This window comes from Pollicipes pollicipes, unplaced genomic scaffold, assembly GCF_011947565.3.
Source record: "Pollicipes pollicipes isolate AB1234 unplaced genomic scaffold, Ppol_2.1 Scaffold_4881;HRSCAF=5763_pilon_pilon_pilon, whole genome shotgun sequence".
NCBI lineage: Eukaryota > Metazoa > Arthropoda > Thecostraca > Pollicipedomorpha > Pollicipedidae > Pollicipes > Pollicipes pollicipes.
Window position 1 is genome coordinate 3,725,227 of NW_023596576.1, and position 13,868 is coordinate 3,739,094.

General features: G+C 48.0%; 1 protein-coding gene across 1 annotated transcript in view; it reads right to left on the reverse strand.

Moving 5' to 3' along the window:
- Nucleotides 1–11,211, reverse strand: part of LOC119101807 (xanthine dehydrogenase-like) — a 25,390-nt gene extending 14,179 nt beyond the window's left edge. The window contains exon 1 of the mRNA XM_037225230.1: nt 11,144–11,211. Coding sequence (XP_037081125.1) covers nt 11,144–11,211 — 68 coding nt within the window. The remainder of the gene's footprint in view (nt 1–11,143) is intronic.
- Between the last annotated feature and the right edge of the window lie 2,657 nt (nt 11,212–13,868).

Genomic DNA, 13,868 nt, shown 5'->3' on the forward strand with positions numbered 1-13,868 from the left:
ATTAGCTGTATGCCAGAAAATGGAATTAACTTCTTGTACATTGTTACTGTTGCGGCTGAGCAAACATGGCGACCAAATATCAAGCCGAACTCTGGAAGTTGCGCCTGTTCACCGATTTCCGCAAGACTCATCTTTCTGTCTTTTTTCTTTATCATGAAAGGGAATGTTCCACGTTTGTATGGCGTTTTGAACTGAGATAGCCGCCTTGAGGAGCTCTTGATGCAGTTGACGGTCTCCTTTTTAAGACCCAAAACGAACTGGTCACTGAGTTACACGCCCGCAAATGTGCGAAAAGATTTAATTTGGAGCTTATTTCAAAGTTGCCTCTGCATTAATGACGTCATACATGCGATCATACATACAAAGTATGACGTCATAATGACGTCATACATATACATACATGTCATGCGATCGCGGTCATGCTACAGGCTGTTTTCCGCTTATGGTCAAAACAGCATGGCCAATGGTACATTCGCAAAAACGATGATCCGGCAAGTCTTATACAACGTGCGGAAAATGGTTGGCTGTTAGCAAGGTTCCGTTGCGGAATGCGTGTCGCGAACATAAGCGTGAGCACTTTTGGGTTGTGCGGCACTCGTGAGCGGATCATTTCTCCTTATTTCTAGGCCACAAGTCGATGTTATATAAAAGAACACCATTGTCTGCAAAAAAAGTACGGCACCCAAAAAACGGGCACTCCCACTAAAGCTATAAAAAGAAGACGCTACGGCAAATCTGTTTCCCCTGCTGGCTTTTTCTTCTTCTTCTGCTGATGTCTCTCTTACAGTCTCGGTTGGCGCGTTGCGTACTGGAGTACGGAACCTTGCACGAGTTTATGGGTTAGCAAGGCATTATGAAATTGGGGAAACATTACAGTAATTTTAGATATATAGATTTCATTAAATATTTCACACATATTGTGCCACAAATTCAAATCTTGAACAAAAATTGTGTTCTACAAGTGCAACCTCTTGAGCCGCATTGCCATGAACTCTCGTTGGGACTTTGTTTTGAAGGGGGGTCACGGTGAAATGTGGTGTTATGACTGAAAATCTGTGCGGAAATTGCGAGAAAACCTGCAATTTGATAGTCCCGCGCGCTGTGCTGGCGTGAGTTCATACTTACTTGACATGAGTGTGAATCGGGGGCTTGAAATGTGTGTGATCTCTGGTGGTGTGTGCCAGTGGCTTGTATTGATCTTGATGTGATGGGGAGTATGCGTGCGAGGTTTGTACTTATAATAGAGAACATTGTTTTGGTGTTCTTTAAGTCTACTGACGCCCAATAAATGTGATATATCGATATCCGCCTCTACCTTTATGTTTGTGTTTGAACATGACAAAGGAATGCTGGCAAACTAAGAGAAACACTGGCACTCATGCTACAGGAGTGTACAAGGGCAAGCTGGTATTTCATTATGATCTTGCCAACATTTTGAACCCATTGAGGTATTACAGCATGTAATTAAACCATTGCATGCTATTATATCAGCAATTAATTTTGCCAGTGGGGCTGGTGCGTGCAGCTCATTAATGGACATACTCAGTATAGACTCAAAGCATAGAGCTTTGCAAAACTGTCATCCCTTAAGAATGCTGAACATACAGAGCTGCATTATTACTAATGCACATTGTACTGTCTTCTCAAATTTTGTATGCAGGTATCGTGAATCATCAATGTCATAGTCACTGCAGCTTGCGTGAGATCCTGGGTGCTGAGAAAGATGGAAACGTATTGCGGTTCGTGCCTTGGATAACACTTATACATTTTAATCATTAGCCTTGTGTGCATTGCCAGCTTCATCATTTCCTTGCATTTTGCCCATCCAACCATAACTACATGCACTTGTCATGTCTCCAGCCTTGTGCAAGGTCAGCATGTTTGCAGCGTCATTTCATCACATGCAAAATTTTCCTGTTATTTTTTTAGTACAGCAGCCTGATGTTTGCATCATGTGGCATAACTGTGGGAGCGGAATATGTGTTTGCATCTTTCTCACTTACGTTTTGTAGATTCCAAAAATGGGCTGATCAAGTGGTGCCACTTATTGGTTGTCTGCTTTGCTGAGTGATTTGTATATTGTATCACGTATTTTTGGTAAGTCATATGTCAGATGGGGAGTCAATACAAGAGAGCACACTTTACCCATCTTTTCATGATGGAATTTATTATGAAAGCAGCATGGATTGTAGTACAAAAACCATATTGTTATTCATTATGACATGCTATAGTGCAGCACTGAGCTAGTGCCACAATGAAGCTGTTGACCCGTGCCATTACACAATGTACCACATTGGTTGACTGCTCTTTGTCAAGCCTATAAGACAGCAGCTTATAATTAATGAATGACTGGACAACTGATTTAAAATGCCAAAGGACTATCAACAGCAAAAATGTCATTCCACCGCATTGGTTATATCGGGGTTAACTATTAATTACATAAATAATCCTAAGCAAAAAAAACATTATTGGTAGCCCAACCTTGCCATCTTTACCAAAGCAATAGCAATGCTATGTGAATCGGCAACGTTACAAGCTCTAGTATTTTCACATGGCACTGCATGTTAAGCTACAAACAATAAAGAAAGTAACTACTGTGCACATCGTATGATATCAATTCAGGACTACATCCTTGCACAACGATGGGTTGACAATAAAGTATTGACAAAATCATCAACAGCATGGCAGCAGCACAGCACATCGTGCTTTGATATTAATAATTTGCCGTAAAAGCTAGCGATCGCTACGTTGCGCATGTCAAACAGTCCACGAAAGCTTTTCTTACGACCAGCACCTAGATAACAAATCAACAAACAAATTACCCATTAATCCACCGCCCGACTCAGCCCCCGCGGCGAGAATAGTCGGTTGGCGTCAGCTTTCGTGTGTTTTGAGGTACTCTTTAGGTCTGGCTGCGAAATGCTGCCAGATATTGCTGTCGTCACAGAACCATTCCATGACGCTATCAAGCAATGAAGAAATGGGGCGCATTTTTACAAACTTTGAAATTTTGCTACTTAGCGTCGTTTTTGAACCTGAAAACTTATACTTAATAAACTTAATAGCTACGAGCAAGCTTTTCCCGTCATATCTCATGCCTTCCTCAATATCTTCAAAGGTGGAACATTCCCTTTAAGAACGCCTCGAAGAGAAAACGCCAATAAACCCAGTGCATCGTCAATCACAAGGACATAAACCACCTCTTTGGGACTCGCATTGCTCTCCAACCCGCACGAATTCTTTTCTCGTGGCTGACACGAATGTCTGCAGGTGATCCGTCTAGGTGTCGCTACGTTCGCCTTGGTCGGCCATTCTAGCTTATTGCCCGAGTTTTCCACTACTCGATTGAGAAAGGCTTCCGTGGATTCTTTGAGCATTTGCTCCGTCTTTGCCAAAAGGCTGGATTCACTTAACTTTGGCGAGCTAATGCGCTTTCCTTTATTTTCAATCGCCTTGAGCATTACCTCCTTTGGGCGCTGTCTCTTAGCAGTGGCTGACATTTGTCCTGAGCTCCCTGACCAAGTTGCAGCGTAGTCCTGTGGTATCTGGTCGGCGTCCCTGCATACAGACTCGGGGCTTCCGACATCTTGCCAATCACAGCAGGAAGCTGACGAGGCGCGCACTGTTAGGCGCCGTAACTCAATTGCTGTCTCCTCCCGTAACCACTCTCCCGCCGCTGGTCATACATTCTACCCATCCTGTGTTGGTCGCAGCGCACTGGCGCAGACGGCGAGCTGGCCCCAAAAGCAGACTGGAGAGCTGGTTTTTCACACGTTGAGTGCGGTCCATTGAGAACCGCGTTAAACAACAGAGAACTGACTTGGTAAGGTGCTGTAAGTTTCCGTACAGATACACATAAACGCGAAACAAGTTCGGGCTAAAATCGATACGAGGCACGAGTCTCCTCCGGATGCATTCCTTAACAACCTGTTGTTCCTTTCCGGTGCCGGCGCCGGCTTATAGTTGTAAGCGACGATCGGCGGAAAAGGGCGAACACCACAAACATTCGCTTAAAACAATTTAAACGCGGCACAACGGCGGCACAGCGCTCAGGCCTCGTTCAATCCAAGTACGAGATTGAAGATTAGGGCGTATGCAAATGACAGAAGGGCGTCCGATGCTCAGATATTGTACGTGCGAGCAAAGCCCCCATGGTCCAGATTTCTCTAGCCCTCAACCTTTCCTTTTCAATATCCATCATGCTACCCGGTGGGAACGAGGGCAAGGGCCTAGGGAGTCACAACGACAACTGGCCGGACATTTTATGTCCGAATGTAGTCACATTGGTCCCGAACTGAACACAGACACATATAAGATCAAGAGGCATTCTTCAACCAAGTGTCAAGGTGGTTGAAACCCTCTATGAAGGCGATGATTCTTCGATGCAGCTGAACATTTGGAAGCAGCACGCTACCAGAGCCGCGTCATTATCGTCGGAGCGTGTCGGTACAGTCGCGTCGACGGGGCGGCCTCCGCGCCATGCCCCGGGCGGAGTGCTGCAGGTCAGGCCGGCGCCGACGTCACGCCAAGCCTCGACGCTGCCTCTCCGATCCCTCTGACCCCGTCACGGATCGCCGGCGGGGCGGTGACACAACCGCCAGCGGCGGCACCCGCGTCCCGCACTGAGCACCCCAGCCGCCCACAAAAACGGGCCGGTAAGCGCAGCGCGAGGGTGGTGTTCGTCGCACGCAATCTTTCGGTGATCTCCTGAAGCAAACAAGATTTGGGAGGAGAGCGTGATATTCGCCATCAGACAATGCTACAATGTTTACCTTTGTTTGCAAATACATCCTCATGCACCTAATGTTATGGAGATGCTGAACTTCTGAGTGGCGTGTCCAAGAACGTTCTGCTTTATTCGGAATGGAGAGTTTGCTCAGCATCTGTACCAGGTTTAGATCTCTGCACCTCCCATTGTACACGGGCTTAACGATTCGCTTGCACATCATGTTTGTCGATTGCATTTTGCGGCTACAGGTGGAATGCTATGGTATGGGCTTCCCAATCAGACATACAGCTGCGCACATAAATTACTTATGGCAGGCTGTCCTGGTCTTGTTTGAAGAAATACTATTACCCTTAAACGCGGCAAAGCCTAGACGATAGCTGAAAATTTATCCGTAATCGCGAACAGCGAGTGTTATGCAAAGATTGCCAGATATGTCAACAAGCACCACAGCAAGAATGTAGTCGCTTCTCTGCGTCTGAGCTTGAAGGGAATGTTTCACATCTAGGATATTGAAGAAAGCATCAGACAATCGTGAGATAAGCTCACTTAAAACTGTTTGGGACACTTCTGAATGGTAAAGGCTGGTCTAGATAACGTATTTTTCCGTCAAGTAAATTTACTTCTCAATACGTGACTGTTTGATCACATGATGGTACCATTGCACAATGTGAATTGAGAGCCAATTGACAGTCGTTATTTCCGGAATCGTGCTTGCGAACGCCAAATATGAACGAGTTGACAACTCTATTTTGATTGGCCCTGATCGCTGCATGACCAATGAACTAGTAAGATTTGAATAACGTTTTTTTGACCTTGATCGATGCTTTGGTGACCTTGAAAACAGTCTCCCCGAAATGGTCTGCACATTTTTGTGGGTGTATAGTTCAGAAACAAGAAAGGTTTGGTGTTAAGAAATGCAGGCCTGTAGATTGTACCGGATGATCTTCCAGGTGGCCATTTTGGTTTAAACGCCATATGCATGTGGACCACCCGCATTAACTTGCAGGTCAGCAATCTAACCACGGCAATATTTTGTAGGTATTGTCATTTAGGAACAAGGTTCATAAGCTCGCTGATGGGGGTTTACCATTTTGTGCAAATTGAATGACGTGGACGATGCTGACGCATTTAAATTTAATTTCGATCAAAGCAGCAGTCGCATAACCATCGGGATCAGATTCTTCAGACAGATTTTTCAGGCTATTTTACTTTTATTCGGCGCCTGACGGAGGGTAATGAAAACATCACCTTCGACATGACTTTTGGTGAATTGATTTTGTAATCTAGGATGGAAAAATTAACCGGATGCTATCCAAAGCACTAAGTGTCCTACACTTCAATGGTCTATGCGGACACGGACATATTTTGTTGAAACAAAATATAGGCTGATATATACAGGGTTGCATAAAATATAGGATTATATATATATATATATATATATATATATATATATATATATATATATATTAGCTAAATCTGGAGCGCTCGATAGTTTGCCAACACACCCCGACAAATCGGCAATGGCCAACGGAAACGACCAGAGCTTAGGCAGCCAGGCCAAGCTTTCCTCCGGCAAAGACGTTTAAGTTGCCGACAGCCTGCTGACCAGGTTTCTTCCCAAGGTGGAAAAATGGTACCAAAAGCATGACCTAGCTCGGCAAACACGCCACCCTGACACCCAAAAGACTTTGCGGGTGATTATACGAACTCGAAGCCTCTAGATGCGGCCACTGCCCTAAGCCCAGAAGAGGCCGTGAACTACCTGTCGGAGCTTGTCAGCAGCCTGCAATCATCAGGACTTGGCGCTTCTCAGCAGCCTGCAATCATCAGGACTGCCATCACACGGCTTGTGTTCAAGCAAGGCGCGCCCATCATGCTCCAACGAAGCCTGCATCCCCAAGCTCTGCAATGACGACTTACATGACGTGCGACTCCTGGAGAGCGAATGTGCCTTTCGAGCCTAGGCGGATCCAATTTCCTGCCAAGCATGCCTACACCATGACTGAGAACGAGAGCCCAGGCTTGCCTCTGGTAATGGGTCTCAACCTGATTGAGCCAATGTTCTCCCAGGGTAAAACTGACGTCGGCAGCTTCAGAGTGAGTGTGGCCAGTCTGCTCATCCTGTTGCGGGAGGGTGATGGCCAGAATATGGTGCACATCACAGCACCGCAATCGCAGGATTTCTCCGCGCAGAAATTCAGGTGCGGCAGGCCAGCAAGGCACAACGGTGTCTAGCACCCCCTTGGCCATCGCAAAATTGCATCGTGCATGATCTCGGTTAATCGGCGCCGGACCCGTCCACTGCCGTGATGACCCAGCCTGGCAGCCAGGATCGTAATGCCGTGCTTCAGAGCGGCACGTGAGCCCACTGACAGGGCAGCTGGTCCAACAACGGTTCAGTGGGACGGGCTACCTGCCTTTCAGATTGGCACTTGGTCAGCGATCTGAAATACCAGTCTCAGATGACCCAGCAGTGTCAAAGACCCTTGGTGGGTAATCTGGGGCTAGTGTGTCAATTCCGCACGTTGCATGCTGTCGCTTTGCTAAAGCTTGTTTGAAATTGAGCGTCTGGTGATGCGGTAATATTGGGATACAATAACGGTTTGCTCTCTAACAGTTGATTTACGGACGGCAATTTTGTTGCAGTGTCCCACTATCAGATTAAGTATAGTTACAAATGCCTTCTAGACAAGCCAGATCAATATTTGTCATAACCCAAATGTAACTGTTTGAAATAGTTCGTTTGCATGACAGCTTTCTTAACTATTAAGGCGTCGCTATGCACACACACACACACACACACACACACACACACACACACACACATATATATATATATATATATATATATATATATATATATATATATATATATATATAATCATATTGTGGAGTGTTGGTGGTGTAGTGGTCAAGCTGTGCATCTGGGAAACCAGAATGCGGGTTCGATTCCCTGCGGTGCTCGTCCTTCCTGCCAGGGTGAGAGGTAGGGGACACGATGTAGTATCAGCATCTGAGTGTGCCATAAAGCCCCAATGGCGACGACGACTGCCTCTCGTGAACGAATATTATGTACACCCTTGAATATACTATACGGCGCTCGTAGGGCTGCCAGCTGAAGAGACAAAAATGTCCTCATTTCACGGACTGAATAACTGTTGGGACCATCGTCCTCATCTGTCGTGCCAGTATGACTAGAACGTCTTGGCCAATGAACTCTCAGATCGCCGCCAGGTGTTGTGGAGTTTTGAGAAGGGCTGGACAATGTTCGGTTTTCGGCTACGCCTGCCTCTATGCCGTCTACTCTTCGATGAAGAGCCTTCGATTTTATATTCTTGATACTAATACATCGCCTCAATCCTCCCTTAAACTATGTTCTGATTTGATACGCGTATGACTGAGCTTAACAGCATATGACCAGACCAAGGTATTGTTTCCGCTTCGATCAATTGCGCGCTCTCTGGAGTTTTGGTTAGAGTGCCCCTGGTTTTCCTGGCACCATGTACTACTCAGCAAGGAGGAAATGCAAAAGCCGTCTATTTGTCTTGGCCAACATTACCATCGTCACAATGTAACGGCACACCAAAACTTATTTCGAAACCCGGTGCGCCCTTATGTAGGAAAGAAAACGCAGGAAGACCATTTCGCTCCTTCAACACAAGTTTTTGAGGGATGGTTCTAAGCTGACCTGAACAGCAGAAAGGATCGCAAAAGTAAAGTACATCAGTAGTGAACACTCGTTAAAATTTACTTTAATGATACAAGATGCAAGATACAAGATATCTTTACCTAAGTGGATATCAGTCAGAAGTTGGCGAAAGGTGATGAACAACAGCAGATGACATTTTTTCGTCTGCCTGAAAACAATAGCTGAAGGCAATACTGGGTTTCTGAACCTCGTTTGGTTCAGCAACGAGGCCCACCTGCACCTGAAAGAGGCGTTTTGTTTCGTAACACCCAAAACTGACGGATTTGAACTTCTCGCAGGTGCCAGACACCGCGCTGGAGGGACGGCTGCACTGCCGGAAAGTGACAGCATGGTGCACCATGAGTTCAAGCGGCGTTAGCTCTGAGCTACACGCCCGCCAAGATGTGAAGACTATTTCGCGGTGCGTGTTTTGAAGTCATCCAGAGACGTAGCACCTCATAAAAATGTTGCACCAATTTTGCCTCCTCGATGGTCACATTATGGGTCAGGTCAAGATAACATAGCCATTGAATTATTTGAGTCTAGAGTGCATCAGCACAAATCGTAGCATCAACGGCAAGTTACTGACTCTCAACCAACTTAACATGCCACATCCAAGTTTCGAACACGAACCACGTTTTGCGATAAATGATGCAGGAAGGTGGGCAATACTACTAATTATGATGAACATGAGGCTGGGAATCGAATAACTTCAGAGTGGCATTGTGACAACATAATGGGTTACACGGGCAACATGCCAAAGTCAAGTCGGGGCAGGCCGAAATCTGCCCGGCAACAGTAGTTCAAACTAAAGTGAATTTGCGCGGCTTCATAGGGAAATGAGTAAGGTAATTGTGCTTGCAGGCCAGTGCCACCTGGCATCCTTCAAAGGAGCACGGTGAACCAATCTGAAAAGCTCATTCTAATTAAGTGGCTCTTTCTGCCGACGCTTCCCAGCTGTGCGAGGCTCATCTGTGGCCGCCGATGTACGCGACGGCCCCACCACGGGCTTTATTCACGCATCCTGGTGCTCTGCGAACGGAATTGCCCGCTTGCAGGGAATTGGCAATTACGTGTTGCAGAGGGCCCCAGGTAGAATAAAATGAAAGACTCGTTTAATCACACGCCGTTTTCGAACAACAGCGTTGGGAATCGATAATACTCCGGGAACACGTGACTGTTTTCAGCGGCAGCTTTGTCAGGACGCGAGCGCTTGTCTGTCGGCCCAGTCTGACGCCCGTCACGGTCAACCAGGACCTGGCTGTCATACAGGACTTAGAGGTCACTGGTCCATTCTATCAGTGACGTCACTTCCTCACGTTACCATACATACCAAACGGTGTTTGCTGGTGACTTTTATGTTGCATGCTATTACGTAGAAACCAGTGGTTGCGGCATGCTTTACTTCCATCCAGCGACTGTGTTAGAGAAACGTGCGCTAATCGAAAATAAAAGCAAACCGCCGAAGGCAGTTTTCCGTGAAATGCTCAGCACGTCTGCCGCTCACTTGCATGGCGCCGGTATTTTTCAGGCGTGCGCTATTTCAACTGCCATGACGCATAGTTTGACATTGGAATTGAGGCTCTTTGATATTAGCTACACACATGATTAAGTCAGCTCACCAACGCAATTACGAACTTTCATGACACAATCTTTGTTCTGCTTCTGTTGGACTAATAAGGCGAGGCTATAATGCCAATTTCCTCTCTTTCTAGATCAAGTTCTTTTTAGCATTTTTGGATGAACCAAAGTTGTAGAAGGAGGTCCTAATCCTTTTGTGAATTCCTAGCTGTTTTTTAGTTGTTAAGTGGACTTGCGAGGAACATTATTCAGATAGATAAGACGGCAGTAATAGCCTTGTTGCTCAGAGAAAGGCCTGGATAATGGGGAAAGGCCTGGATAGGTGTGTTGATATTTTTACAGCATGCCTTTACCAAAGTAATAGCAGAGGCTATTATTTGATGCCACTTCTGCTAATGTTTCGATAAAGCATGTTGCCGAAATATCAACACACCTATATTTCCATTTTCCTAGTATTTCTCGGAGGAATGAGGCTATAGCTATCGTTGTACCTATGCTTTTTCTGCTCGATTTACTTCCCTAGCGTGCACGGGTGTTGAGCAGTACTCAGTCGTTGCGAATCCGTTAAACACTGATAGGTCACTTTAACTGCGTGTGGTTTTGTGCTATTACCGTTTGTCTATTTACGTCAGCCCTGTGCTCGGGACAGCAGTATTTCCAGTGCATCCACACGTATTAGGAGATTTCCCGATCGTAAAATCTTAATATGCCAATGAGCTTTATGCGCGTCCAAGCTATTGCGGCAAACGTTCTCTCAGAAAACCATCAGTTTGGATGCATGCGTTCCTTACCCACGCCTATCACGCCGCAAAGATATTCATATCTTTACGGAAGCGGATGCAGTGAAAGCGCGGCTTGTCTTGCATTGTTCCGATAGCTTTCAGAGGTTATAAACGTCTTACTTTTGAATTCATTTGCCCTCACAAACATTCAGCTTTGAGACTGTTTGAAACAGATCACTGAACAAATTCATCCAGACGAGCATTTTGACCGCTGAACACACATAAAGTGAATGTTTGGCGGTCACACTTCCACTGGTTTCATTACAAACTTGCATGGGGCGTTACATGTTACCACAGACCGGCCGGATCGCGGTTACATGTCGACACCAGACTAATGCCTCGTCCGATGGCCATGACTAGTACTTACAGTAGGTGACAGTCATCAGTGCCTCCACCGTCTCCCCCTTCAGCTTGGAGTTCTTCTTCCCCATGTCGACGGGGTGGAGTTTTCCGGCTGGTGTGCCTCAGCTCGCTGGTCGCCGCTCTCTCGTGCCTTGATACCGTCCGCTGCTTCTCAACGGGGGTCTCGCTTCTACCCGACTGGTTGGTTTATAGACGGCAAGTTTGCCTGTCACCGGTGGAGAGAGCTTCGACGCTGACTCGACTCACTGCGCTGGTTTAGACGGCGGGGAATCCGCGCAGAGCTTCGACGCCGACTCGACTCACTGCGCTGGTCTAGACGGCGGCGAATCCGCACACCAGCCAATCGCAACCGCCTGGCAGCCCGAGGAGAGCGCGGGGCCCCGACCTGCGCTGGACCCGTGGCGCCCTCTGCAGCGAGCGCGCCGTCCGCCACAACACGAGGCGTGACCAGGCCAGGTCAGGTGAGGCGGGGCCGCGTCACCGCGCTGCGCCGTGGGGTGCCGCCGAGCCGGCCGGCCGCGGCTCACGCGTCATGGGAGCCGCCGCTGGCGGGGGGCACAGGGCGGCGGCGGCGGCAGCACTGGCGGAGCGGCTGCCCGCGGCGCCGCCGGCGCCAGTGCGTGCGCCGTGTTCGATCAACCCCGCCGCATCGCTCGTGCGCCGGCAGACTGCGTCGACGGTGACGGGCGACGGCAGGCTCGGCTCCTGCCACCGCCGGTGATGACGGGCAACGATGGGCTCGGCTCCGGCCACCGCCGGCGACTGGGCAGCGCTGGCCCACCGGCCAGCGGGTTGCTTCCGAGTCAGGCGCTTTTGTTGTTCCCTAAGTCATAGCTGCGACCGCTACATGTGTCGTTTGGGTGCGCTTTTGTCTCGGTTTGCGTTACGTGCTACAAGAAGTCAGGCGCGTTGACCCCATCATTCCCCACGGCCCTGGGTTTAGCTGTGCCGTTAGTTAGATGAGTGTTATTCGGAGTCGGAAGCTTAGCTTAGAGATGTCTTGGGACTGATATGCCCAAATTCGTTTTATTACGTTTATCTTATCAGCTTGATGTTGTTCCAGGACACATAAAAATCCATCCGATTTGACTGTCAAACGAAACGTCGACCTTAGCTTAGTTCACACTAATTCGTTTGCCTGCGACGAGCCAAACCGCTTCAAAGCTGTTAATCGTGAGTGCTTCGCGCCGATTGGGGTCCCCTGAGTCGATGAGGGCCACTACATCGGTCAGGCACCACCAGCACCGAACAGACGGTTCTGTGCCGGTAAAGGCCTGAGGGTCAGTGACCTGTTCGTCAGTCTGCCAGTCAGCGGCCCATAGTGCTTAACAGGGGTCTTGTGCTGGCAGGGGACCCCAAATCGGCCCGGGGCAGTGTTCCAGGGCACCGGACCTCACATGACAGACGGCCTTTTGTGGCAATCGGGGCCTTCTGACAATGTAAGGAGATAAGATAGCCTACGATGAGGGTACATGAGACAGTGGAACCCCCAGTGTCTGTCAGGGGGTCAGTACCGAATGGGAGGCCCTTCACCACATTTCAGCAAGGGACCGTAAAGCCGAACTGGAGTCTCCGTCAATCGTTGGTCCCCCGTGTCGATGAGGAAACTCTGCACCAATGAGGGCCTCGGCATTGATTCGGGCCGATTGCTCTGTACATATTTTGTATTTTTTACATTTTGTGTTGGCCGACATTGCAGCTACCTGCAAACAGCTGAATTGGTTTCGATATTGTATTATCATTACCACACAAATCTTTCAGTTAATATCTTATTTTATATATTCTGAAGCCAGAGGTACAACGTGTACGTATCTTACTCTACCTGAGGGCGTCATCCTGTGGCATACCAAGTTCTGATCAACATGAATCACTGCAATATCAGTCTAATGCAACTCAATAGATGCCAAGCGTTTTTGTTTTTCAACTTCGGTGATGTGTGTAGGCATCATTTTCGTAACGAACAACAAATGATAGTATAGCAAGTACCAAAATCGCGGTTAAAGCAACGTTGTCATGCAACGGAAACCCACGTCCGCATGCGATCAACCACGGACGTCATCGACAGTCGTGTCGCCTTTACCAGGATAGATGTGCCCGCTTACAGGACCTACTTAGCGATCGAAGCTAAAAGCAAAGGAGGGACTCTATATAAGCTACAATCAAGGCATGATCAACACTAATCGAAACACATCACCAGAAGCGCTGTCAACCATACGGCCTGATCACCACACTGATCACCCTGACTACCATACGGCCTGATCACCACACTGATCACCCTGACAACCATACGGCCTGATCACCACACTGGTCACCCTGACAACCATACGGCCTGATCACCACACTGGTCACCCTGACAACCATACGGCCTGATCACCACACTGATCACCCTGACAACCACACGGCCTGATCACCACACTGGTCACCCTGACAACCATACGGCCTGATCACCACACTGATCACCCTGACAACCATACGGCCTGATCACCACACTGATCACCCTGACAACCATACGGCCTGATCACCACACTGATCACCCTGACAACCATACGGCCTGATCACCACACTGGTCACCCTGACAACCACACGGCCTGATCACCACACTGATCACCCTGACAACCATACGGCCTGATCACCACACTGATCACCCTGACAACCATACGGCCTGATCACCACACTGGTCACCCTGACAACCACACGGCCTTAGGAAAGCATGTGCAGCCCAGGA